General features: G+C 41.1%; 1 protein-coding gene across 3 annotated transcripts in view; it reads right to left on the bottom strand.

Moving 5' to 3' along the window:
- LOC100486894 overlaps nucleotides 1-24,822 on the bottom strand; it is a 67,451-nt gene extending 42,629 nt beyond the window's left edge. Inside the window, exons 1-7 of one of the 3 annotated variants that reach the window (XM_004916734.4) lie at nucleotides 24,661-24,821; nucleotides 24,361-24,484; nucleotides 21,952-22,004; nucleotides 17,359-19,757; nucleotides 12,056-12,209; nucleotides 2,749-2,863; nucleotides 1,314-1,455 (exon numbers count right to left, since the gene is read on the bottom strand). In XM_004916734.4, the coding sequence (XP_004916791.1) occupies nucleotides 1,314-1,455; nucleotides 2,749-2,863; nucleotides 12,056-12,209; nucleotides 17,359-19,757; nucleotides 21,952-21,988 (2,847 nt within the window). In that variant the 5' untranslated portion in view covers nucleotides 21,989-22,004; nucleotides 24,361-24,484; nucleotides 24,661-24,821. Of the gene's footprint in view, nucleotides 1-1,313; nucleotides 1,456-2,748; nucleotides 2,864-12,055; nucleotides 12,210-17,358; nucleotides 19,758-21,951; nucleotides 22,005-24,360; nucleotides 24,485-24,660 lie in introns of all 3 variants that reach the window. The other 2 variants (XM_031892405.1, XM_004916733.4) reach the window with 2 other exon arrangements.
- Nucleotides 24,823-25,939: the final 1,117 nt, after the last annotated feature.

Genomic DNA, 25,939 nt, shown 5'->3' with positions numbered 1-25,939 from the left:
CTTCAAAGACACAAATACCCTGATGCCCCCTACATCACCAAAGTCACAATATGAGAAGTAGGCTGCATTGCTGGGAGTTATAAATGAAACTGAGCTAGAGCAGGACTGACACATTTAACATTTAACATTTAACTGGCATATTTAAAATATTTGGAACTCTAGCAGTGAACTAACCCTCAGCCATTCCGTTTTTATACAAAAATATAACATTGGACCAAAATTTAGCTTTTCTGTTTATAGGCAGAAATATAAACTAGTGGCATAAACACAAGGTAGAGCTTGTAGAGTTTTCCTGTTCTCTCTCTCTTTATGTGTGTGTATATATATATATATATATATATATATATATATATATATATATATATATATATATATTGTCAGGGGTTAGGTAGTGGGGACCAGCTTTCTGGGGGTAAAGCAGCCCTTGGCACAATTACAACACGTGAGAGTGTATTCTCTTTTAGGCAGTTTATTTTCACTTGTATAAAAAATTACAAAATTGTTCAAAATAGATGGGCTCTATCTAACACAGGTCAATTGTCCTAACTAACCAGGAGCAGACCTACCGCCTGTCTTCCACACAGAGAAAAGGAAAACAAAGCTCAAACCTTGTAGTGCTTTCAAAATCTCTCCGTCAGCTCACACAGGCAGCTTCCCTGTGTCTTTCCCCCAGACTGCAGCATTCTACTTTGCTCAGGCTGCCTTTTAATTAGCCAGCTGAGATGCCTCAGGTAAACCCACAACACCCGGGCCGGACTAGCAGTCCCGGAACCATTCTTTTAGGAACCTAGGACATATATAAGCTCCGTCCTGGACTTTCCCAGGTATCCTGACAGTGACCTTATCACAATATATACAGTATATATATTGTATTACCAAATCTTACAAAACAATATGACAAGTTGTGATGGCACATGAATGGCAGAACAAAGCATGCTCTATCCTCTATCTAGAATTACTGTTAGGTATATTATTTGCAGTGCCTGCCTCATACTTAACGTCAGTGATACACAGAGCTACTTGTAACCAGCTACTTGTCGCAGCTACAAGTCATGGAATACTGTTAGTTGCCTCTACATGTGTTTTAGCAGAGACAATATACTGTATTGTCTATTGCGGGATATATTCTAGCATTTTGTAGCTGCGACAAGTAGCTGGCAACAAGTTGTACCACATGTCATAGGCCTAATAATCACCACAGTTTCTCATCATGGCTAAATAAAAAGCGATAGGCAGACAGCACATGTACAACAGACTGATAATAACAGCTGAGCACTGGAGCACTCGGCACACAGAATGAAATGTAACCATACCTTAGCAAGGACCTTGGGCTGACTGTCCAGTTTATTAGCTTTATTGGTTAGTGTTTTCGCTTTTCTATGATGAATTTCACTTGCATTCAAAGAGTCCCTGGACCCTCTTGTAGTCCTATATGGATCTTCTCCAATTGGCTGCCTGTGAATCGAATTATTATTAGCCTTCGTATAAAGAAACAGCCATATGAAAATAAATTATTCAAATCAGTCCCCTTTCCCAAGAAGCATACAATCTAATTTCCCAAATCTAAATTCTGAAACCAATGAACCTAGCCGCAGACATGGTCATACACTGCTAGACTGGATCAGTGTTATTTGGCCCTGCTCATGGGTGGTCACATTGGACCTAAATCCATCCATTTGGCTCACCAAACAAATGGATCTGGATCCAATGTGGCCATCCATGCGCTGTGCAAAATTGGACTGATGCAATCGTTGGCGAATCATACACTAAGGCCTATAGAGGGCTGTTGAAAGGGGACTCCATTAATGAGCTGGATTTTTAAACCTGTCCAATTAATAGCTGCCAATTTTCAGCCACATATCAGTCAAGCGGGCAACCTGGTGGGCCCTATACATGGCCAATAAGCTGTCATGTCTGGAAGTAACAAATCAGCAGCTTTTATTGACCCACATACAGCAACTTTAAGTTTATGAACTCTAGGAGGAAACTATGCCTGGAGAATTCCTATATAAACACAGGGAGAACATACAAATTCTCTTGGCTAAAATTAAATACAGCACGCCAGTGATGCATGGCAGTAAAGCCAATCATTCTTCCATTATGCCATTCACACAAACATTCTTTCTCTATGCCATTTACACTTTAACTCTTACAACATGCCATCACACAATCATTCTTCCACTGTGCCATTCACACAATCATAATTCCACTGTGCCATTCACACAATCATTCTTCCACTGTGCCATTCACACAATCATTCTTCCACTGTGCCATTCACACAATCATTCTTCCACTGTGCCATTCACACAATCATTCTTCCACCGTGCCATTCACACAATCATTCTTCCACCGTGTCATTCACACAATCATTCTTCCACCGTGTCATTCACACAATCAGTCTTTCACTGTGCCATTCATACCACTGCTATTCTATACTTCATATTGTGACTACATCTGTCCCATAGCAATAAAGAAAAGCACATCCTCTAAGCTGAATATGGCAGTGGGGATGCAGCAAAAATATTTCATAATAATTCATAGACCTGACTCTCAGGAGAGTTTCATCCCAAAATGTTTCCTTACTGATCAAAACAGTACAATTCCCTCAACATGTATCCAATTTAGCAGACAAACTTTTCTTTGCTCAAAATAAAAACTGACATTAAAATGAGTTTACGAGGGCAGAGATGTTCTTTGAGCATGGGAGGGATTAAGACCAAAACCATTTGCATTTGTGGTTCTTCCTACCTGTGCAATGCCCCCTGCTGGCTAATCATGGACAAGAGCTCTTCTGCTTCCTTAGAAAGAGATTTGCACTCATTTCTTAACTCTTCACTTTGCTTCCACAAGAGCTCGGCTTCTGCTGCAGAGAGAAAAATATAAGTATTAATATAGGTCTAATAACACACAGGAGAATGGGATTTAGTCTTTTATCTGCAACATGAAAACAGCCTTTTATTTAGCAGAGGTTGGCCAGGTGGCCAAATGAGCTGACTGAGCACTTAACCAACAATCACATCATACAGAGTGAGTGCAGTGCAGTGCAGCCTGATCAAAATCACATAGTAGCTCATTTTCACTTCCAGTGGTTCTGAACATTTGGGCTGTCAGAAGCAGTCTGGTGGACCCAGATACCCCAGCTTATGTACAGCTGCCTAAAGGAGACAATCTTTTTTATTGCAATTGGCTAGGAAGATCTGTGGCTCTTCAACTTTGTTCCCATACAAGAAAGTCAACTAATATGATAAAATTTGGTTAGAGGGCCATTTCCAGCCCACGGAGCGCTTGTCGGACAGCCTTAAGCTAGAACAAAGCTATCCAACTGTCAATATATGGTGGGTTGTGTATTTACTATACTACATGTTCGGGGGAGCCAGACATGAAATTATGTCTTCAAAGTGGAGTCAGTGGATTCACTGGTGCATCAACATAAAAAGTTGGGTATGGTCATCATCATGAAAGAGTAATGTAATAATCAGGGCCAATGTTTTGGATCAAACTAATACCAGGAGTTCTGCATCCCTTTTAATTATAGAACCAGTTGCTCCAGAGAATAGAAAAGCGACTAGAAATATTGGTATTGGAATTATAGGTATTGATCCTAGTTCCTTGTGGTGTATTTAAATAGCAGAAATAGAACTGTCAAGAACAAACCATTAGCCTAGCAATATGCAGTTAATAGATGTATGAATGGGTGGGGGGGTCATATATTAACAGTTGACTTGGTATTAGGTGCAAAAACGGTTGCAACATTGGAAGTTAATGCTTAAAACATCCCACATATAATCATACACATAGTTATTTAGTTACAAAGTTACAAAGGTGCATGTTTTCTCTTTTCTCCCCCTTTCTTCTCCCTTTTCATTACTATCTGCAATTGCAACTGTTTTACAATCTACTGCCAATGATTGATGATAACTGTGAATTAACAGACCTGTTCTGTACTCTGAAATACGGTAAACTTACCTGATCCATATAACTGTTATGTTACATCCCCACTATTGACCTACTGAATGCCTGTTATAACTAATATGCATAAAATACCAATAAAAATCTAAAAAAAAAAAGTTACAAAGGTGCAACTGAGCTTACCATCACAGGGATGAGATGCTGCTGTGTCTACAAGTTACATTAAAGCATGTGGTTCAACAAATAAAGAAAAGGGGCGTAAGTTTTACCACAAACCATAAGTGATATCATCAGATGATTAGGCAGGTGAAGGAAAAAAAAAAAGTATCATTTGCTTATAGTTACATAGGGTTGAAAAAAAACCATTGTCCATCAAGTTCAACCCATCCAAGTAAACCCAGCACACAACCTATACTAACTAATCTATACACTCACATACATAAACTATAAATACAACCAGTAATACTAACTGTAGATATTAGTATCATAATAGCCTTGGATATTCTGATTGTCCAAAAACTCATCCAGGCCCCTCTTATAGGCATTAACAGAATCTGCCATTACCACATCACTAGGAAGGGCATTCCCCAACCTCACTGCCCTCACCGTGAAAAACCACCTACGCTGCTTCAAATGGAAGCTCTGTTCCTCTAATCTATAGGGGTGACCTCTGGTGCGCTGATTGTTTTTATGGGAAAAAAGAACCCCCCCTATCTGCCTATAATCCCCTCTAATGTACTTGTACAGAGTAATCATGTCCCCTCGCAAGCGCCTCTTTTCCAAAGAAAACAACCCCAACCTCGACAGTCTAACCTCATAGCTTAAATCTTCCATCCCCTTTACCAGTTTAGTTGCAGTCTCTGCACTCTCTCCAGCTCATTAATATCCTTCTTAAGGACTGGAGCCCAAAACTGCACTGCATACTCAAGGTGAGGCCTTACCAGGGACCTATAAAGGGGCAAAATTATGTTCTCATCCCTTGAGTCAATGCCCTTTTTTATACAAGACAGCACTTTATTTGCTGTAGTAGCCACAGAATGACACTGCCTGGAATTAGACAACTTGTGATCTACAAAAACCCCTAGATCCTTCTCCATTAAGGATGCCCCCAACACACTACCATTCAGTAGATAGTTCGCTTTTATATTATTTCTACCAAAGTGCATAACTTTGCACTTGTCAACATTGAACCTCATTTTCCAGTTTGCTGCCCAGTTTTCCAATTTTGTCAAATCGCTCTGCAAAGCGGCAGCATCCTGCATGGAGCTTATAGTTTTGCACAATTTAGTGTCATCAGCAAAAATAGAAACAGTACTCTCTATGCCCACCTCCAGGTCATTAATAAACAAGTTAAAAAGCAAAGGACCAAGGACTGACCCCTGCGGTACTCCACTAACCACACTGGCCCAATTAGAAAATGTTCCATTTACCACCACTCTTTGTACTCGATCCTTCAGCCAGTTCTCTATCCAATTACAATTATGTTCTAGGCCAATATTCCTCATTTTGATCATTAACCTTCTGTGAGGTACAGTATCAAACGCTTTAGCAAAATCTAAGTAGATGACATCAACTGCCATTCCAGCATCGAGGTTCCTGCTCACCTCCTCATAAAAGGCAACTAAATTAGTCTGGCAAGATCTGTTACGCATAAAACCATGCTGGCACAAACTAATAGTATTGTGAACTACAATGTATTCAACTATCCTATCCCTTATTACCCCTTCCAGAAGCTTTCCTACTACTGATGTCAGACTTACAGGCCTATAGTTTTCAGGCTGAGAACGAGATCCCTTTTTAAATAATGGCACCACATTAGCAATTCGCCAGTCTCTCGGCACCATGCCAGACCTCAACGAATCCTGAAAAATTATGTGAAGAGGCTTGGCAATCACAGCGCTCAGCTCATTTAATACCCTGGGATGAATCCCATCCGGCCCTGGACCTTTGTTTACCTTTACATGTTCAAGTCTCTTTTGAATTCCCTCCTGAGTGACCAACGCGTCAGTAGCTAAATTACTAGCACTGGGTATATTAAAAGGGAAGCCTTCATTAGGTGGCTCCTCAGATGTATAGACAGATGAAAAATAAGAGTTCAAAATTTCTGCTTTTTCCCCGTTCTCATCAACCAATGTACCCCCCCGTGATAATAAAGTTCCCACCCCTTCTTGCGTCATTTTTTTACTATTCACTACTCCTAGCTGCAATATCCCTTTCCATCTCTATTTTAGCTTGCCTGATAGCTTTTTTGCATGCTTTATTTGCTTCCTTGTACCTGATGAAAGTTTCCGCGGTCCCAGCTAACTTGAATGCTTTAAAAGCACGTTTTTTCTTACCAACCTCAACCTTAACTCTTTTATTCAGCCATAAAGGTTTTGCTTTGCGATGCCTCTCCTTGCTTACAAGGGGAATATACTGTTGTGTATACCTGCAAAGCAATGTTTTAAAGATGTTCCATTTTCCTTCTGCGTCATTGCAGAGATGCCCTTATACTGGCAAAGTCTGCACGTCTAAAATTTAGCGTTTTAGTAAGTCCCTTATAGAGCTGTCTCTGTAGCATTATCTCAAAGGAGACCATGTTGTGATCACTGTTCCCCAAATGCTCACCCACACAAATGTTAGAGATGAGTTCATTATTATTAGATATTACCAGGTCCAAAATAGAATCATTCCTAGTAGGTTCTTGAACCACCTGAAATAAAAAGTTGTCATTTAGCATGTTTACAAACCTACTAGCTTTTTCTGACTTAGCCACCCCATTACTCCAGTCAATGTCCGGATAATTAAAGTCCCCCATAATAACAACTTGACCCAATTTTGAAGCCTCCTCCATTTGCAAAAGTAGCTGGGACTCATCCCCCTCATCTATACGGGGTGGTTTATAGCATACACCAATGATCATTTTCTTTGTGACCTTCAGCCCTACTGAAATTTCTACCCAAAGAGATTCAACGTTTTCATTTGTAATGTCTTTATTACATGGCTTTAAATCTGACTTTACATAAAGACAAACCCCTCCACCCTTTTTAATCACTCTGTCCCTCCTAAAAAGTGTATACCCATTTAAATTCACAGCCCAGTCGCATTTTTCATCCCACCAGGTCTCAGTGATACCCGCAGCTATACCTTTAAGTCCTACCTGCAATATATAAGAATTTTTTGCAGGAAACCTGCAGGTATGTAACCTGATATAGGACTCTAAGCCTACGGCTTAGACTCCTAAACTGTGGTTTCTTAAGTGGTTAAAGGTTAATACCAGTAAGAATATGATGGCCAATTAGACAGGGATTCCATTAAATACTTATTTAGTATCCTAGATCTCTCTGGCCTAGGAGGTAAGCCTAAAGGCCTTGGGTGAATGCTACATTACCATCCAAGATAGCCCAAGAAGCCCAGCTTAAAGGCCAGTAGGATGCCATATGGCATGAACACCACTTTCTGCTTAGGATAGGATTGATTATATTGCAATATGATTGATAACAACTGTGCTATTGGAGATTTCCTGACCAAATGTTGGACCAAAGAGGGGAATTGAACTCAAAATCCACTACTCTAAGAGAAATATAATTTGTGCATTTATAATCAATGCAAATAGAAAAAGCTATAGGTCCAGGCACCAGCAACACTGTGTTATTCCATGAAAATATACATATGCAAATCAAAGCAGTTGTTGCACAGGTCCCCATGGCGATTGCAAATAACTGCAGGCCCCAGTTATACTATGTTATTACATAAGGCGGAACATATGCAACACTATACATATACAAAGCAAAGCTTATATTGTACCAAGTCACCATGGTGACTCCAAATAACTGCCAACAGGGAGAGAAAACCAACGAAACGTCATTTTTAAAAATCACGCCAGACCTTTTCCTAAATCCTTACTGGGTCATCCAGCAGAGGGATCACTGGAAGATTACTCTTCGTATGGCTCTGTAACGGAATTCTTCTCCTCATAAGGAAGCATGTTCAAAAAGAAAATGTCAACCTCACACCCGGGAGGGGAGACTACAATTCTGTGTTTATAGTACGAGAGTCTGACTAAGGACTTCAGCAGCCTTTCTGGCATTCCGCAAGCACAGCCAAGAAGAGGAATTTATCAGCGAAAAACCAGTTGCAGGAGAAACAAAGTTTTTTTTTCCCCACACAGTTTTATCATCTCTCTGAACACTTCAAGTGGAAAATGGGTTAATGTTAAACAATTAAGAGTCTTTAAAGGAAAAGTACTGCTAACATTAATTTTCTAATTATGTGCGATGAAGCAGTGTACATTTGTTTAAATTGCTTAGGTCTTCTAGCACAGGGGTCCCCAACCACCGGGCCGGGGACCAGTGCCGGGCCGTGGGCTGTGCTGAACCGGGCCACCTCTGGTCCCAATTACCTGTGATCCCAACTCCCTGATGTGTTACACTGCCATGACAACAGCTATGTGAAGCCCAGGAAGATTTCTACTGATCACAACAAGGACCAAAGTACTTTATTAAGCTGTTTGTAATAATACTACTAATAATAAAGTGCATAATATAAAATTTAATAATTACATTTACATTATATATGTAATAATTAAATTATATACTATGCACTAGTTGCGCCACCCGCCCCCCATGCCCGGTCCTTGGAAAAATTGTCTTGAAACCGGTCCGTGGTGCAAAAAAGGTTGGGGACCTCTGTTCCAGCAGATAAAACCATGCCAAAGTGTCAATTGTCCCTGTTTTAAAGGGCCTCTTTACCTTCAGTTTTAATTTTCACTATAAATTAAAAGTAAATATTTGAAGAGTAGTACTTATTTATTTTCCCCCCTTTATTAAATTGATTCGGCTTGTCTGTTTAGCTTTGTACAAGTAGCCATTGTCTCTCTGGTCACAAGCTTTCATATATCCTCTCATAGCTCTCCTATTGTGTTGCATGGAACAAAAAGGTATGGCCTTAGAAAGATTGTTATTGGACGAATATAAGCTATAAGTTCTGTTGCCGAAACACACAATTCTGCTGTGCACGGCAGAAGTCTTGCTGCACTTTCTAAAGCTTTGCTTTAAGGCTAAGAGTAGCATTGCACTACCTAAGGTTTTGCAGTGCAGGTTAAGAGGCTTGTTGCACTTCCTAATGTTCCTACTGTGCAGTCTTTGAACCTAGTTGTATCCCAAAGGGTCATGTTGCACTTGCGATGTTCTGTGGTGCATGCCTGGAACCTTGTTGTACTTACATGGTTCTGTGGTGAGAACTAGGAGACCTGTTATATCTCCTGTTTTTCTGTTGAGGCTTAAAGGGGACCTGTCACCCAGACATAAAAAGCTGAATAATAAAAGTCCTTTTCAAGTTACACATGAAACCCAATTTCCTTTTTTTTAAAAAAAAAAAAATACCATACCTATTATAAAGCTATTTAAAAATCCCAGTTGTCAATCATATATTACCTGACAATAACTTTAGCTTTCCATTCAGCACTTCCTAGATGTCACTGCACTTCTCCCTTTTCCCCTCCCTCCTCATCACCTAATGATGTAGCCAGTGCATGGGTATGGGCATCTGGTCCTCCAACAAGATTTTGGGGTGATGCAAAGCTTGCCTTACTAACAGAGTCCACAAAATGCCAAGCTTGACAAACACACAAAAATAATTTGTAATTATTTCTTAGGGTGATGGGCCCCCTTTAACACTCTACAGTGCAAGCTGCGACTGAGTCTTCCTCTGTAGTTATGTAGGTACAGTGTTTTCTTTTACAGACTGCTGGGTAGAAAAAGTTCCCAAAATCATCCATGTGGATGGGAATATAGCATTGATAAGATGGCCATACAAAGTCTGCTTGTTTGGCGAGGTTGCAAAATGAGCGTGTCTTTACCTGAAGGATCCAATTGTTTGGTACCAAGGCCAAAGATAAGATCATAATGGGGGCCTACAGAGACCTGTTTGGAGAAAGCACTAATCAAACAGGACCTCCCTAGGCCCCCAATAAAGGTGGAGCCAAGTCTGCTGCTTTTATTGGCCAGTTTTACACTCATTTAGAGAAGTAGATGTGCATAGACATGAGTCCTGGCCTTTCTAGCTTCTGGAAATGTACTAGCAGATGGGCCTATAGTTGACAGGTAGGAAGGCTTTTGGAAGACATAATAAGGGATAGGGTACTTTGGAAATCAAAATACTAGTTTGTTCCAGCATGGTTTTATGTGTAACAGATCATGTAACAGATGTTGCCAGACTAATTTAATTGCCTTTTATGAAGTGGTGAGCAGGAACCTTGATGCTGGAATGGCAGTGGATGTCATCTACTTGGACTATACTAAAGCATTTAATGCAGTACCGCACAGAAAGTTAATGATAAAATTGAGGAATATTGGCCTGGAACATAATATTTGAACTTGGATAGAGAACTGGCTGAAGGATAGATTAAAAAGAGTGGTGGTAAATAAAACATTTGGACCAGTGTGGTTAGTGGAGTACTGCAGGGTTCTGTCCTTGGTCCTTTGCTCTTTAACTTGTTTATTAATTACCTGGAGGTGGGCATAGAAATTACTGTTTCCATTTTTGCTGAAAATACTAAATTGTGCAAAACTAGAAGTTCCATGCAGGATGCTGCCGCTTTGCAGAGCGATTGACAAAACTGGAAAACAGGGCAGCAAAACGGAAAATGAGGTTTAATGTGCAAAGTTTTGCACTTTGGTAAAAAATAATATAAATGCAAGTTATACACTAAATGGTATTGTGTTGGGGGTATCCAGAATGGAGAAGGATCTGGGGGTATTTGTAGATAACAAGTTGTCTAATTCCTGTCAATGTCATTCGGTGGCTACTAAAGCAATTAAAGTGCTGTCTTGTATAAAAAAAGGGCATTGACTCAAGGGATGAAAACATAATTTTGCCTCTTTATAGGTCTCTGGTAAGGCCTCACCTTGAGTATGCGGTGCAGTTTTGGGCTCCAGTCCTTAAGAAGGATATTAATGAGCTGGAGAGAGTGCAGAGACTGCAGAGAGAGTGGTTAGAGGTTGGGGTTGTTTTCTCTGGAAAGGCGCTTTCGAGGGGACATAATTACTCTGTACAAATACATCAGAGGGGATTATAGATTGATAGGGGTGTTCTTTTTTCCCATAAAAACAATCAGTGCACCAGAGGCCACCCCTTTAGATTAGAGGAACATTCTTTTGAAGCAGCATAGGGAGCTTTTCATGGTGAGGGCAGTGAGGTTGGGGAATGCCCTTCCTAGTGATGTTGTGATGGCAGATTCTGTTAAACTGGATGAGTTCTTGAACAAGCATAATATCCAAGGCTATTGTGATACTAAAATCTACACTTAGTATTGATGTTGGTATATATGATTTATATATGTGAGTGTGTAGATAGGTCAGTATAGGTTGTGTGTGCTGAGTTCACTTGGAAGGGTTGAACTTGATGGTCTATTTTCAACCCTATGTAACTATATTTAGATAAACATTTCTTGCTCAGTGTCAGACTGGGGTGTCCAGAGCTGCCACCTCTGGGTCCCACACCCTAGTCCCACACCTCCAGAATTTAAACCCAACAAACATCTGCCCCCTGCTCCCACACATGTCTGCCCTGAGTAAATCCCGGGTAGGCGAGGGAGCTTCCACAGTTTCTGACAGGGAGCAGGCCTGGGTTGGCGGGGGCCCACTGGGTTTTTCCCGGTGTCCCTCCAGCCAGTCTGACCCTCGCTTTGCTTTGAAAATAAAGTTAGCAAGCAGAGGGAAGTAATGTGACATTTCTCTGGTTAGTTCAAAGTACGACAACATCACAATACATTCCTTTTCCGCCTAACTTGTGAATTGTATTCTAACTGCAGGCAGTGGGCCAAAATGCACAGCAGGTGGTGCTATTGTTTCAAATTCATTATATTAGCAGTGTAAAACTGCTTATATATTGAACACAAGAAAAACTCAGACTTATAACAGTGGTAAAAATGATTACATATTTGAGAAGTGAGTATTGTGAATCAAAGGAAATAAAATAAAAACTGGATAGGAAAACTGTAAGGCTTAGACGTGTTCTATCAACATAACTTACCATATGAATTAATGTCATAATAACCAAAAATAAAAATATTATAATGGTTCCAAAACTGTGGGGACATAAATATCTCTGAGTTGCACAGCCCTGACCAGTATGTTTTCTGAGCCACAGCTTTCAATCCACTTACCTTGCAAATGGGAGGATCTGCAATCCACGGCATGTGCCTTTTCTAATAAGGCTAACATCTTCTCCTTTAAATCCATATGTAGTGTGCTCATTTCACTGGCTGAGAGAAAGGGCTGGTCTGACAAATGTGTTTCTGGTGCAGGACTAGAGCTTGCCTTTATAAAATGAGAAAGAAAAGAATCATATATAAACTATAAGAAGAAGATTAAAAAGTAGCTTATTTCTGTGCCCACAATATTATTTATATATATATATATATATATATATATATATATATATATATATATATATATATATATATATATATATATATATATATATATATATATATATATATATATATATATATATATATATACAGTGGAGGAAATAATTATTTGACCCCTCACTGATTTTGTAAGTTTGTCCAATGACAAAGAAATGAAAAGTCTCAGAACAGTATCATTTCAATGGTAGGTTTATTTTAACAGTGGCAGATAGCACATCAAAAGGAAAATCGAAAAAATAACTTTAAATAAAAGATAGCAACTGATTTGCATTTCATTGAGTGAAATAAGTTTTTGAACCCTCTAACAAAAAAAGACTTAATACTTAGTGGAAAAACCCTTGTTTGCAAGCACAGAGGTCAAACGTTTCTTGTAATTGATGACCAAGTTTGCGCACATTTTAGGAGGAATGTTGGTCCACTCCTCTTTGCAGATCATCTCTAAATCCCTAAGGTTTCGAGGCTGTCTCTGTGCAACTCTGAGCTTGAGCTCCCTCCATAGGTTTTCTATTGGATTAAGGTCCGGAGACTGACTAGGCCACTCCATGACCTTAATGTGCTTCTTCTTGAGCCACTCCTTTGTTGCCTTTGCTGTATGTTTTGGGTCATTGTCGTGCTGGAACACCCATCCACGACCCATTTTCAGTTTCCTGGCAGAGGGAAGGAGGTTGTCGTTCAGGATTTCACGATACATGGCTCCGTCCATTTTCCCGTTAATGCGAATAAGTTGTCCTGTGCCCTTAGCAGAAAAACACCCCCAAAGCAAAAAGTTTCCACCCCCATGCTTGACGGTGGGGATGGTGTTTTGGGGGTCATAGGCAGCATTTTTCTTCCTCCAAACACAGCGAGTTGAGTTAATGCCAAAGAGCTCTATTTTGGTCTCATCAGACCACAGCACCTTCTCCCAGTCACTCACAGAATCATTCAGGTGTTCATTGGCAAACTTCAGACGGGCCTGCACATGTGCCTTCTTGAGCAGGGGGACCTTGCGAGCCCTGCAGGATTTTAATCCATTGCGGTGCAATGTGTTTCCAATGGTTTTCTTGGTGACTGTGGTCCCTGCTAATTTGAGGTCATTAACTAACTCCTCCCGTGTAGTTCTAGGATGCTTTTTCACCTTTCTCAGAATCATTGACACCCCACGAGGTGAGATCTTGCGTGGAGCCCCAGAGCGAGGTCGATTGATGGTCATTTTGTGCTCCTTCCATTTTCGAACAATCGCACCAACAGTTGTCACCTTCTCTCCCAGCTTCTTGCTAATGGTTTTGTAGCCCATTCCAGCCTTGTGCAGGTCTACAATTTTGTCTCTGACATCCTTGGACAGCTCTTTGGTCTTTCCCATGTTGGAGAGTTTGGAGTCTGCTTGATTGATTGATTCTGTAGACAGGTGTCTTTTACACAGGTGACTAGTTAAGACAGGTGTCCTTAATGAGGATGACTAATTGAGTAGAAGTGTCTAACCCAGGGGGCTCAAACTCAATTTACCTGGGGGCCGCAGGAGGCAAAGTCAGGATGAGACTGGGCCGCATAAGGGATTTCACTAAAAATTGGCTTTCAAGGGATAATGCAAGGCACGGCGGGCGGGAGCTGCTGATTGCGGAAATGACGTTATACCATCATAACAGTTATTATGGGAAGACGTTCTGTGTGCACAATTAGCTGCCCGCCGTGCCTTGCATTATCCCTTGAATCGCAATAAAAATCGCGATCCATTCATTGCTTTTGAGAAGGCGTTGGTGCGGGCCACAAAATACTGTACCGAGGGCCGCAAATGGCCCGCGGGCCGCGAGTTTGAGACCCCTGGTCTAACCACTCTGTGGGAGCCAGAACTCTTAATGGTTGGTAGGGGTTCAAAAACTTATTTCACTCAATGAAATGCAAATCAGTTGCTATCTTTTATTTAAAGTTATTTTTTCGATTTTCCTTTTGATGTGCTATCTGCCACTGTTAAAATAAACCTACCATTGAAATAATACTGTTCTGAGACTTTTCATTTCTTTGTCATTGGACAAACTTACAAAATCAGTGAGGGGTCAAATAATTATTTCCTCCACTGTATATATGTATATATATATATATATATATATATATATATATATATATATATATATATACAAAAAAGAGAAAAAGCCGGCACTCACGTAACAGGGTCACAGATGCCTGGGTGCAGTATACTGCATGGTAAGTACAAAAGATAAAGGATGCCGCACTCACAGGCCTTAGCCAAAAAACAAAGAGGAATTTATTGTGTCAAACTAACGTTTCGGCTGACTCCACAGCCTTTCTCAAAGTTAGTTTGAGACAATAAATTCCTCTTTGTTTTTTCGCTAAGACCTGTGAGTGCGGCATCCTTTATCTTTTATATATATATATACACACATATATATATTATATATATATATATATATATATATACACACACACACACATACATACATACTGCCTCGGAGGGGACAGAAAAGCTCCCATCCATTTACATTAGAAATCCACTGATTCGATCGTTTTTTTACACTATGCGAACCAAACCCTAGTTTGCATTTTAAGAGAATTTCAAATATTTGTTTAGACATTAAAATCATGTGACTTGGCAAAACCTGCTAAGGTTCAGCTGTAGTGTGAACAAAATTCTTAGTATCACATAGTTATGCCACTTTTTTTTTTTTACATGGATAGATAGGTAGTGAAAAAGTCTGTATTGGACCTGAATGCTTGGGACCTGGGTTTTTCCGCATAAGGGGCGTTTCTGTAATTTGGATCTGCACACCTTAAGTCTACTAAAAAATAATTTAACCATGAAATAAACCCAGTAGGATTGTCTTGCCACTAATATGACTTTATTAATTGCTTATAATGGAGTCTATAGGAGATGACCTTCCTGTAATCAAAGCTTTCTGGATAACAGGTTTGCGGATAACAGATCCGAACCAGTAACCCCCACCCTGAAAATGTCCCTTTTAATTATGAATATGGACTGTGCTGCTAAACTAAATGAGGGGGGAGAAGGAATGAACTTCCAATACTGTACATGCCAAATATGTTTAATGTAGGGGAAAGAGGTTTAGAATTTTAGAGGTGGGGATCTGATAGAGAGTACACAGAAGTACTCTACACAGAGTTGTTAGCAAACTCACTGTAATAAACAAGGAAACCATTTTTAGGTTTTTAGTTGTTACCGGTCCTTGAACACATCTGTCAATGTGTTTCAATTTTAATAGAAGGAAATATCCTGTTAACCACTAGATTCGGTTGTACACCCAGCCTAATGTCTGTTTCCTATGAGCCTAGCTGAAGGCTGGTTACTAAATTTCTTAGAAAAAATAAGCAAATTCAGTGAGTCATCTGTATTTCCATAAACATGCAGCATGAGATTGGCTGCAGGGTAGGTTTATGGCATCACTGAAATCTCCTGTGAGATAATCTGGTTTTGATTCACTGACAACCTCGTTCTACAATATGGATACTATGATAGAAGCGGCTAAAGCTAATACTGAATTTTATGACTGTATAATCTAATGTACAGATCCACTTCCACAGCCTGATGCTGTTCTGCATAAATGCTTCTTATGGCCTTGTTCACTGAATATGGGAATCATGGCACAATGGACAAGGGGAAACAACTTGCTGCTTTTATGGGTAAGCCTTGTGCTTCCCTGATTTCTTTGTAAAGAAATAACCTTTTAGGGCACCTATTGCAGAAAATGTGTTTCCTCCTCCTGAGGTGTGCAGGAAGTCTATAAATGGGATGTAGGAAACAATAGTATTTTTTCAGAAATAGGCGCCAACTGAGTTCTCTTACCTCCTTACCCATACACAGTATAGGCAGCCATGCTGGTGTACAAGCATGCACATAATGAGTGAGTGCCCTGGCTCGCTCAGTGAGCGTCACCCAATATCCAGATCACGTGCATATTGAGCAAGCTGGGAAACTCTCATTATGCACATACTGTACTTGCTCTCCTCTTGATACCAGGATCCTACATTGGGTGTGTGAACTCCTGGTATCAAGGACTGAGCACTCAATGGGTGTCTATTTCTAAAAAAAAATACTACTGTTTATTACTAATGAGAAAGTGTCTCATCCAGTATCCTGTCCCGCCACCCAATCCCCAGATCATGTGCATAGAGTGAACCAAGACACTCATGAGCATTGCTGCCCACACTGGAAATGGCCTCTGTGTGATAAACAGAGTACTCAGGGAGTCCCATTTCCAAATTGTAGTGTTGCAGTGGCAGGGGAGATAATGCTTACATGCTTTGGATAAACCTCAAAATCCAGCTTGATGGTCATTTAAGGTGAGATTTGGAGTGAACAGTTCTTTGCTTCCTTATATATTCTTGAAACTATGGCTGCATGGCAGAAACATCAATATTTTTCTATATCTGTAGTCTTGTTATAAGCTAAGGGGGCCCATACAAAACAATCACCATCTTTAAGATGACTGTTGTGTTTTCAAGTAACAATTGCACTCCATCACCAAAACACAGACAAACAGCCACAGAACTGTACCAGCAACATTCAATGGAGGAGCGATTCCAAGTTTTGAAGATCACCTGCTGAGCAGCAAATCACTAGTGACCCCTGTGTGCAATTGCTTTTATGGGTAGTGTGGAACACAACCCTTTCCTGTGGTGGTCGCATGGGGCCGCCGGAAAAGGCAGACCATGGGGTCTGCTTCCTCTATAGCCCCAGAAAATGTGTGTGCCTGCTGCAACCATCTGCAGTGACAGGTGTAAGAGGACAGGAAGGCTGAAAGAGGAGGGTGGGAAGATTTTTGCTGTGGGGGGCAGTGCCACATCATTACATCGCTGCTGACTTGCACCCATCTCCATGTTAATAAAGGGAGTAAATCATATACATAATCCACTTGAGTTTACATGAATTCTTTATCTTTCTGAATAAATTCCTGGTAATTTTTTGAAAGCCTAAAACAAGATATCAGTTTGGGCTTGTTTAAACCTGTTGTGGTCCACAGTTTTGGTGGACACTGAGACCAGATCAAAACTATTACAAAAGCCACTCCAATATCACAAATTCTAACCTTATTTATTGTAGGTGGGTCTGTCAACCTTGTCTCCGTAGAGACCAAAGTTTCTTCTACGCCATCACAATGGTCTATTGAGTGACTTTCAGCAATGGAAGAACTATCTTCTACCAAGAATTGTTCTTCACTCGCTTGCACCAAATCAGATTCGTCAGCCAGTAGTTCCAGATGAGAGGCCTCAGATGGCAACTTAGCTCCTTCATTAACTGGACACAATATATTGTTAATAAAACAGTCTTCCGTCTGTTCAGTCTTTAAATTATCTGACCCAGGTTGAGCTGTACCATCACTGTCTTTACTATATTGCTCTGCTTTGGGTTGCATTAACTCAATAGCTACAGAACCTGGGCTTCGACACAGGTTACTGTCAATTTGCTCTATAGATGCATCAGTGTCTGTTTTATGGTTACACAACGGAGGACAAGGCTGTAATGATTTCTCTGAAATGATTGGTTCCAATAGAATGAACTGCCCTTCTTTGGTGTGTAAAATAGTCTGTTCTTCTGACAGTATCAAGTGGTCTGTGTTGCTCTGCTGTGTACACTTATCAAGATCACATTTCAAATCTGCATCCAAAACAAGGGTGCCGCCACCTGAGGTAGGAACATTGCTCATATTTCTCACTTGATCATCGCTGTGTTCTATATGATGCTTTATGTCACCTTTAACTTGATCTTTTTCTTGCACGAAAGGGTCTGTACTTGTTCTTTGAAAGATTGTAGCTATCTCCTGCTTGTCTATCTTGTCTGTTTTACTCATTAAATCATGCTGAAGCGACTCTATCAAGCCCATTTCCATGGCATAGATATTACTGCTGTCATCAGAGTCTATTTCTGAAGGAGTTTTGCTGCCTTCTTCAAAACTATCTCCTGTGTTCTCTAACTCCGGTTCCTCTAAAACAATGTCTAACACCGGTGGGATATTCCTTAAACCCTTGAAAGATTCTGTGCGTGGTCTTTCTATATTGATGTGCACATCTACCAGTTCCTCTTCTCCTTCTTCTTTGATATCTACTAGCTGTTGTTTCTGGAGATGCTTTTCAAGAAGCTGTAAAACATCTGGGTCTAAACTGTCCGAGACATATCGATGTCTTTCTTTCCTTGGATCGATTCTATCTTGAGAACTGCTGTAAGGCAGAAATTCATTGTGGTCTTCTCTCTCTAGATTTTCTTCTTCATCACCATCATAAGCATCAATTTCCTTATCTGAACTTAAATCTGACTCCTCTGGAATATCATCAATTGCTATTGATCTCCTTACTGGCAGTTCATCCAATGGCCACATTTCTGCTCTTGCCTTGTATTTTTCACCCCTAACATCAGTTTGTTTTTGCACATGTTTGGATGAGACAGATATAGAGGCACCTCTACTGGCATGTTTTACTTGATAAGTTGACCTGTTTATTATAATATCAAGGATCTCTGAAACATCCTTTTGACTGTGCCCTTCACTCTCATTTTCGGGTGAGGAGTATGTACCTGATTCGCTCTGGTTGTTTTGAGATACTTTCCTAATTTCCTTGCCTTCTGACATATGCTTGTCTGGCTCATGGCCAGTGGAATGCAAATTATTACAATGATTTTTCACTCTGTCTTCTACTCCTAATGACATTTTAAAACTGTGCCCTTGTGCATCACTAGAGAACATCATAACACTATCCTCACTGCTTTGTAAGGGCATATTGCTTATGAAAGCACAGGTTGGCCCAATTGTTTCTGACCCCATTTCAGTTGATTTTTCCAAGTCAGTCAAAATATTATTAAAAAGTGAATTCTCTCCTTTTAATGTTGCATTATCGTTATGCCTTTCCCCTGAATAAGCCTCCAGTCTTCTCGTCTCCTCCTGATCCCCAGAAATTCCCTGTAGCCTTAACAGATCATTCCCACAGAGAACATTTTGCTCTGAGTCAATAGTCTTTGATTTCTCACACAACATTCCACAGCTTTGTTCATCCTCTGATCTTAACGTTTCAGTATTACCTAAAACATCAGCTTTGGTTGTTTTATTATATACGGATACATTTTCCTTGTCTTGGTCTAAACATGTAACAAATGAATGGTGTGCTACGTGGAATGCATCTTGATTATTTAACTCATTACCCTCTAATTTAGGATCATCTGTAAAAGAATGTAGGATTTGGGTCACCGAGGAAATTCCCAAAACTGCTGCCGATGAATTTTGGTTTGCAAACAATTCCTGCTCAAATAATTCTTTGTTGTTGTTTAATAGGTCCTCTGGCTCCAAGTTCTCCTCCACTTTTAAATGGTCACATGCCTTGGCCCGTTCTGTAATGTCAGCAAGAAGGGGACTTTCACACCCATTTAATATCCTCTCAGCAATAGTACAAAAGTCCTCTGAAGTACCTACTGCTTCTACATGCAGATCCTGATGGATATCTGAAATACAACAAATGAGTAGCACTCATAATTACCATCGCAGATTTGAAACAAAGCACTAGATATTATAGACTGTGATGTGGCTTAAGCAAGGCCAGTTGTATAGTCAGTAAGTGAACTATAACATTACAGTTTTACTGTAAAGTAATTTTATCTCATTCTGCTTTAGCATATGTAGTCATTACCAGATGTATTGCAAATCAAGTAAAGAAATTTGCTCCTATTAGAATTACTCAACTTAAGTCAATCTGTCTTGAGTGTACAAAAGAACCCATTAGTAGCAGGAGAGTCTGAAAATGTGATGTTGCGCTCCAGTCAGTGGCCAATAAAGCTGCCATTTCCAGGCAACCCACAGGCCACTGATTCAGAAATATATTAAGGTAAACTGTGTGGGAAAATAGGGATGCAACGAATCCAGGATTCAGTTTGGGATTCAGCCAAGATTCGTCCTTTTTCAGCAGGATTTGGATTCGGCTAAATCCACATGCCTGGACGAACCGAAACCTTAAAATCACGTGACTTTTCAGCACATAAACATAGAAGCTCAAAATTTTACAGAAACCCAGTTCTCTTTGCCCCCTTCGTCACATTTGTATATGCAAATTAGGATTCAGATTCTGTTCACTATTCAGGCAAATCTTTCAGGAAGGTTTCAGGGTTCAGTCGGATCCCAAAATTGTGGATTTGGCACATCTTTAGTTGAAAAATAGGTATAGTTCCAAAATATAAAATATCTGCTTCAAAGAATCCACTCATGGATAGTAACTGGACACAACAGATCCCAATTTTGGTGCACCACAGATTACCACGACGAAAAATAGATATATGCTCAGAAATTCACAGCTCGTTAATTATCAACTTCACCCTGCCACCCAGGTATACCTGTCGAGTCAGGAGATCATGGATTCCTAATTGTGAAGCTTAACAGAAACATGGAAGCTAACAATGTATCTAACCAACATAAATAACTGTGAAAAATTGTATATGCAATATGCTCGAAATTTCAAGAAAAATGAAATTAACTGGGACCCTGCTAATAAGGTAGTTTATATTTTACACTTAGGAAAAGATCAGTTCCATTCAAAACATAAAAATGTAAGATCAAATTGATATAGGCAAATTGTGGTACTTCAGAGATCATAAAAGTGAGCTCCCAGCATTGCCCTGGACCAGGACTGAAAAAAGCTGGAACATGCCAAGTACAGTGCCTAAATAAATTAATCGATATGGATTACTGATATGTAGTACCTTGCAGAAAGATGGGCAAGCAACTTCAGCTTCCATTTATAGATACTGCTCAGCAGAAGAAAATCTGGCCTAAAATTGTCCAGATCTCAATCAGGTAGGTTTGTTTTTCCGTCAGATCAGGAACTGCTTGATGCAGTCCTCACTCAGATGGTGCCTAAGCCTGCCATTTTAAGTTTATTTGTCTATGTCTGTGCTAGATTTGGCCATAAACATATAAAAATGATGTTCCCAAAACTGGGGGGCAAGGGGGGCTCAGAAAAAAGGACTTCTGGGGCACAGTGTGATGATAAGCTAGAGACATATGGGAAAAATACCAGTTAAGGTGGCCATACACGCACCGATATTATCGTACGAAACCTCGTTTCGTACGATAATCGGTGCGTGTATGGCATGTCGGCGAGTCGTCCGATATCGCAGGAAGCTGCCGATATCGGACGACTCGCCGATCGGACAAGTTTGAAAATTTTGATCGGGCGCCATAGAAGGCGCCTGACCAAAATTCTCCCTTCAGAGCTGAATCGGCAGAAGGAGGTAGAAATCCTATTGTTTCTACCTCCTTACCTGCCGATTCAGCCCTGAATGGTGTGTGGCGGATCTTACGATGTTTCGTGCGACCGATGGTCGTACGAAACATCGTCGGATCGCCACGTGTATGGCCACCTTTATGGTAAGGTTGGTCCCTGATCAAATGTTGGACCTCAAATGATTAAAATATTTAGAAAACCACTAAATGGTGCTTATTGATGTTACCTGTTCTGCATGGCCATTATGGTCATAAAGAGGATGGTAAAGTTTAGATGGTGTTGGGGTCTATGGTACAAGCTCACTATTTGCTGACTTCTCTGTATATTAAGGCACACATCGACATCTAGAATTACATTAAATATACAAAAATAAATTCTAAATTATTTTTGTAATACAGAAGCAAAAAGACTTTCTGATTTACCTTTTAAAGTTGATTCGCTTGAGGGTGCAGAAGACATTTTCTACATTAGTGCCCTATGGGGGGAAAAAAAGATTTTTAGCACTAATAAAGACATTTTCTGAAAACATTTACTATGCTCTTCAGATGGTGTTATGTTTTGGTCACGTTGGGACAGGGTGAAGGCAAGATGTGACTCAGGCTTGTCCACAAAAAATTAGTAACTAAATGTGGTTTGTACCAGCTACATCGAACTATGGGACATAGTAAATAGTGCTGCAGAATATGTTGGCGCTTTATAATTAAATGTTACTAATAATAATAATAGCAATTAGCAGCAAACATTTGTGCATCATCCATTGCTTGTCTAATAGATTCTTCACTCACTGCAGGCTCATTGTGCACTATGCATTCTCCATCCTAACCTACACTATTCTATAGTTCTACAGCATGCTCAAGGTGCACCATCCTTATTTAAGAATAGCAATTAGCCCCAAGCATTGGTGCACCATCCATTCCACATCCTAAGCAGTAGATCCTGCACTCACTGCATGCTTAGGGGTGTATTTATTAACACTGAAGACAAACATCACAAGTGATGTTGCCCATAGCAACCAATCAGCAATTAGATTTTGAACGGTCATCCTAACCAGCAGATACTACACTCACTGCATTGCTCAAGGTGCACAATCCATTCCCAATCAGCAGATCCTACACTCACTGCACGCTCAAAGTGCACCATCCATTCCCCATTCTAATCAGCAGATCCTACACTCACTGCACGCTCAAGGTGCACTATCCATTCCCAATCCTAACCAGCAGATCCTGCACTTACTGCGCGCTCAAGGTGCACCATCCATTCCCCATCCTAACCAGCAGATCCTACACTCACTGCATGCTCAAGGTGCACCATCCATTCACCATCCTAATCAGCAGATCCTACACTCACTGCATGCTCAAGGTGCACCATCCATTCCCCATCCTAATTAGCAGATCCTACACTCACTGCATGCTCAAGGTGCACCATCCATTCCCAATCCTAACCAGCAGATCCTACACTCACTGCACACTCAAGGTGCACCATCCATTCCCAATCCTAACCAGCAGATCCTACATTCACTGCATGCTCAAGGTGCGCCATCCATTCCCCATCCTAATCAGCAGATCCTACACTCCTTGCATTGCTCAAGGTGCACCATCCATTCCCCATCTTAACCAGCAGATCCTACACTCACTGTACGCTCAAGGTGCACCATCCATTTCCCATCTTAACCAGCAGATCCTACACTCACTGCACGCTCAAGGTGCACCATCCATTCCCAATCCTAACCAGCAGATCCTACACTCACTGCATGCTCAAGGTGCACCATCCATTCCCAATCCTAACCAGCAGATCCTACACTCACTGCACGCTCAAGGTGCACCATCCATTCCCCATCCTAACCAGCAGATCCTACACTCACTGCATGCTCAAGGTGCACCATCCATTCCCCATCCTAACCAGCAGATCCTACACTCACTGCATGCTCAAGGTGCACCATCCATTCCACATCCTAAGCAGTAGATCCTGCACTCACTGCATGCTTAGGGGTGTATTTATTAACATAGGAGACAAACATCACGAGTGATGTTGCCCATAGCAACCATTCAGCAATTACTTTTGAACGCTCACCTACAAGCTAGAAAAAAAAGCAAAGATCTGACTGGTTACTATGGGCAACATCACTAGTGACCTTTGTCTCCAATGTTAATAAATACACCCATTAGTTACCCACCCTAACCAACAGTCCCTATACTATCTGCATGCTCAAAGTGCACCATTCCTTCCCCATTGGAAATAAAATATCCCAAAACACTGCATGCATAAGATGCACCATCCATTCCTCATCCTAGCCAATAGCTCACAGGATGCTATATGTAGAAGCTTTTGGTTAGCATGGGGAATAGATGGTGCAATCACTGCATGGTACTGTGTGCAGAAGCCATTGATATGTAAGAATGTATACAACAGCACCAGAAGGCAACATGTGGATGCTAAGGGTCCATAAATGAACAATTCCTCCTATTTACCAGTCTTATTTTTTAGCAATTTTGGCAAATGACTGATATATTTATATAAGAGAAATCATAAGAGCAGAATTCCTGTGTGCCTGAGTGCACTGCTGAGCAATATAGTTGCGCCAGACTGAGGGAAGGTGCCATACAGGAACTCCCTGCCGCTTGTGCAATACAGGGTTAATATAAACACTCAAGTCTTCTGTTTATTTGGAAGTGACCCCAGACTGTTCCCAGTCCCAGACAATGAGAGATGTGCCGCTGGTACAACGGAGCTGTTCTGTATAGGCCAGCTGCTTTCTGTCCCTATGTATCCCTACCCCGCTGCTGTGTAACATGTATAATGTGTGTGTAATGTGCCGGAGTCGGTGCCATTACCTGCAGAACAAGCAGCAGGCTGCCCCGGGAATGACGGGCAGCAAAGTTTTGTTACCAGCAGGACTGGAAGCGTGAAACCCGCCGCAGCATCATTTGGACGTAAGGGGGAAGATCTCAACGCTGCCTGGGGGTGGGGGAGATGATTTAGATGTTCACTAAAGTCTATCGTTAGGAGGGTAATAATGGCTCCCACAGCCCCAACATAAAAAAAAACAAGGCTTTGCATGTAAAAGTGTGCGTGTAGGTGGCAGTGAGAGAGTGACAAGTGGCAGAGGTTTAGCGCCTTATTTCCTTGCTCACCCTCCCGCAACGGCTTTTGTTTCGGCAGCGAACATTTCCTTCCTGGCCGAGCGCCACACAGCCTCTCTCACCGCCAGGTCACGTGATGCGCACTACAAATCGCCTCATCCGCTTCCAGCGCTTATTGTTCTCATCCTCCTCTTCTGCCTGAAGCTTTGCTTCTGCGCGTCTCGGCTCATTAGTGCTCATCATCATTAACTTGGCCTATGGTTGCACCTAAAATCAGGGTAATTATTTCTATTACTATAAGTAAAGGTAGTTATACGAGTTCTTATGTGTGCCTAGTATGCCATGTATTCCCTAGTAAAAATCCATTAGAGCCAGAAGATGGAGTGCATACAGAAAATAAAGTTACTGGCAGACACGGCCGTGGTTATTACACAATACAGCATATACAAAAAAAAGTTGCATTGTGGTTGAACTAATAGAGCCTGACGGTTTCGTGTCCCTGAGGGGCGTTTTATTTTTTTAGAATTTTTCTTTTGTTTCAAAAAAAAACTTAAGGTCCCCATACACTATAAGATCCGCTCGCTTGGCGATGTCGCCAAGCGAGCGGATCTTCATCCGATATCCCCACCTACGGGTGGGCGATATCGGGTAGCAAGTAACTTAAAAAAAAAATAATCCGATCGTTTTACATCGGATCGGATTACATTTGTGGTTATGGGGCAGTCGGTTCGGGGAACACATTAACGAGCCGATGCAGTCCCCGATCCGACTGGATTTTCTAACCTGGCTGATCGAGATCTGGCCAATTTCAGGCCAGATATCGGTCGGTCAGGCCGCTCTGTTCTGCCCATACACGGGCCGATTAGCTGCCGAATCTGTCCAAGGGACCGATATCGGCAGCTATAGTCGGCCCGTGTATGGGGACCTTGAGTTATGGGTAAATCTGGCGGGAAGGTATGCTGCCACCTGGCCATTTTACTGGACCAGGTGGTAAAACACCTGCCAAGGCCGATATTAAAAATGTATCAGCCCTTGGCATCCTTTCGCTTGTCACAATACGGATTCTGCCCACAACTCATTATGTCTCCCTCTGCATAGTTTGCAACATCATCCTGCCTCTTAGCAGAACTGTAGCTAGTGCCAGACCTGCCCTGCCCCATTTGGTGACATCAGCCATCCTTCAGCCTCCATCCAGAGCAGTGGTCCAGGTCCAGACATGCATATGCACACATTTCAGCTGTGAAATAAGCTCTGTTATAAGCTGATAAGGGCCTGTATGTATATTGACTGAAGAGCAGTATCACCTTATGAAAAATGTCTAAAGCTGGCC

This window comes from Xenopus tropicalis, chromosome 8, assembly GCF_000004195.4.
Source record: "Xenopus tropicalis strain Nigerian chromosome 8, UCB_Xtro_10.0, whole genome shotgun sequence".
Lineage (NCBI taxonomy): Eukaryota > Metazoa > Chordata > Amphibia > Anura > Pipidae > Xenopus > Xenopus tropicalis.
The sequence above is the reverse complement of the archived record's forward strand: the minus strand, read 5'-3'. Positions and strand labels throughout refer to the sequence as shown.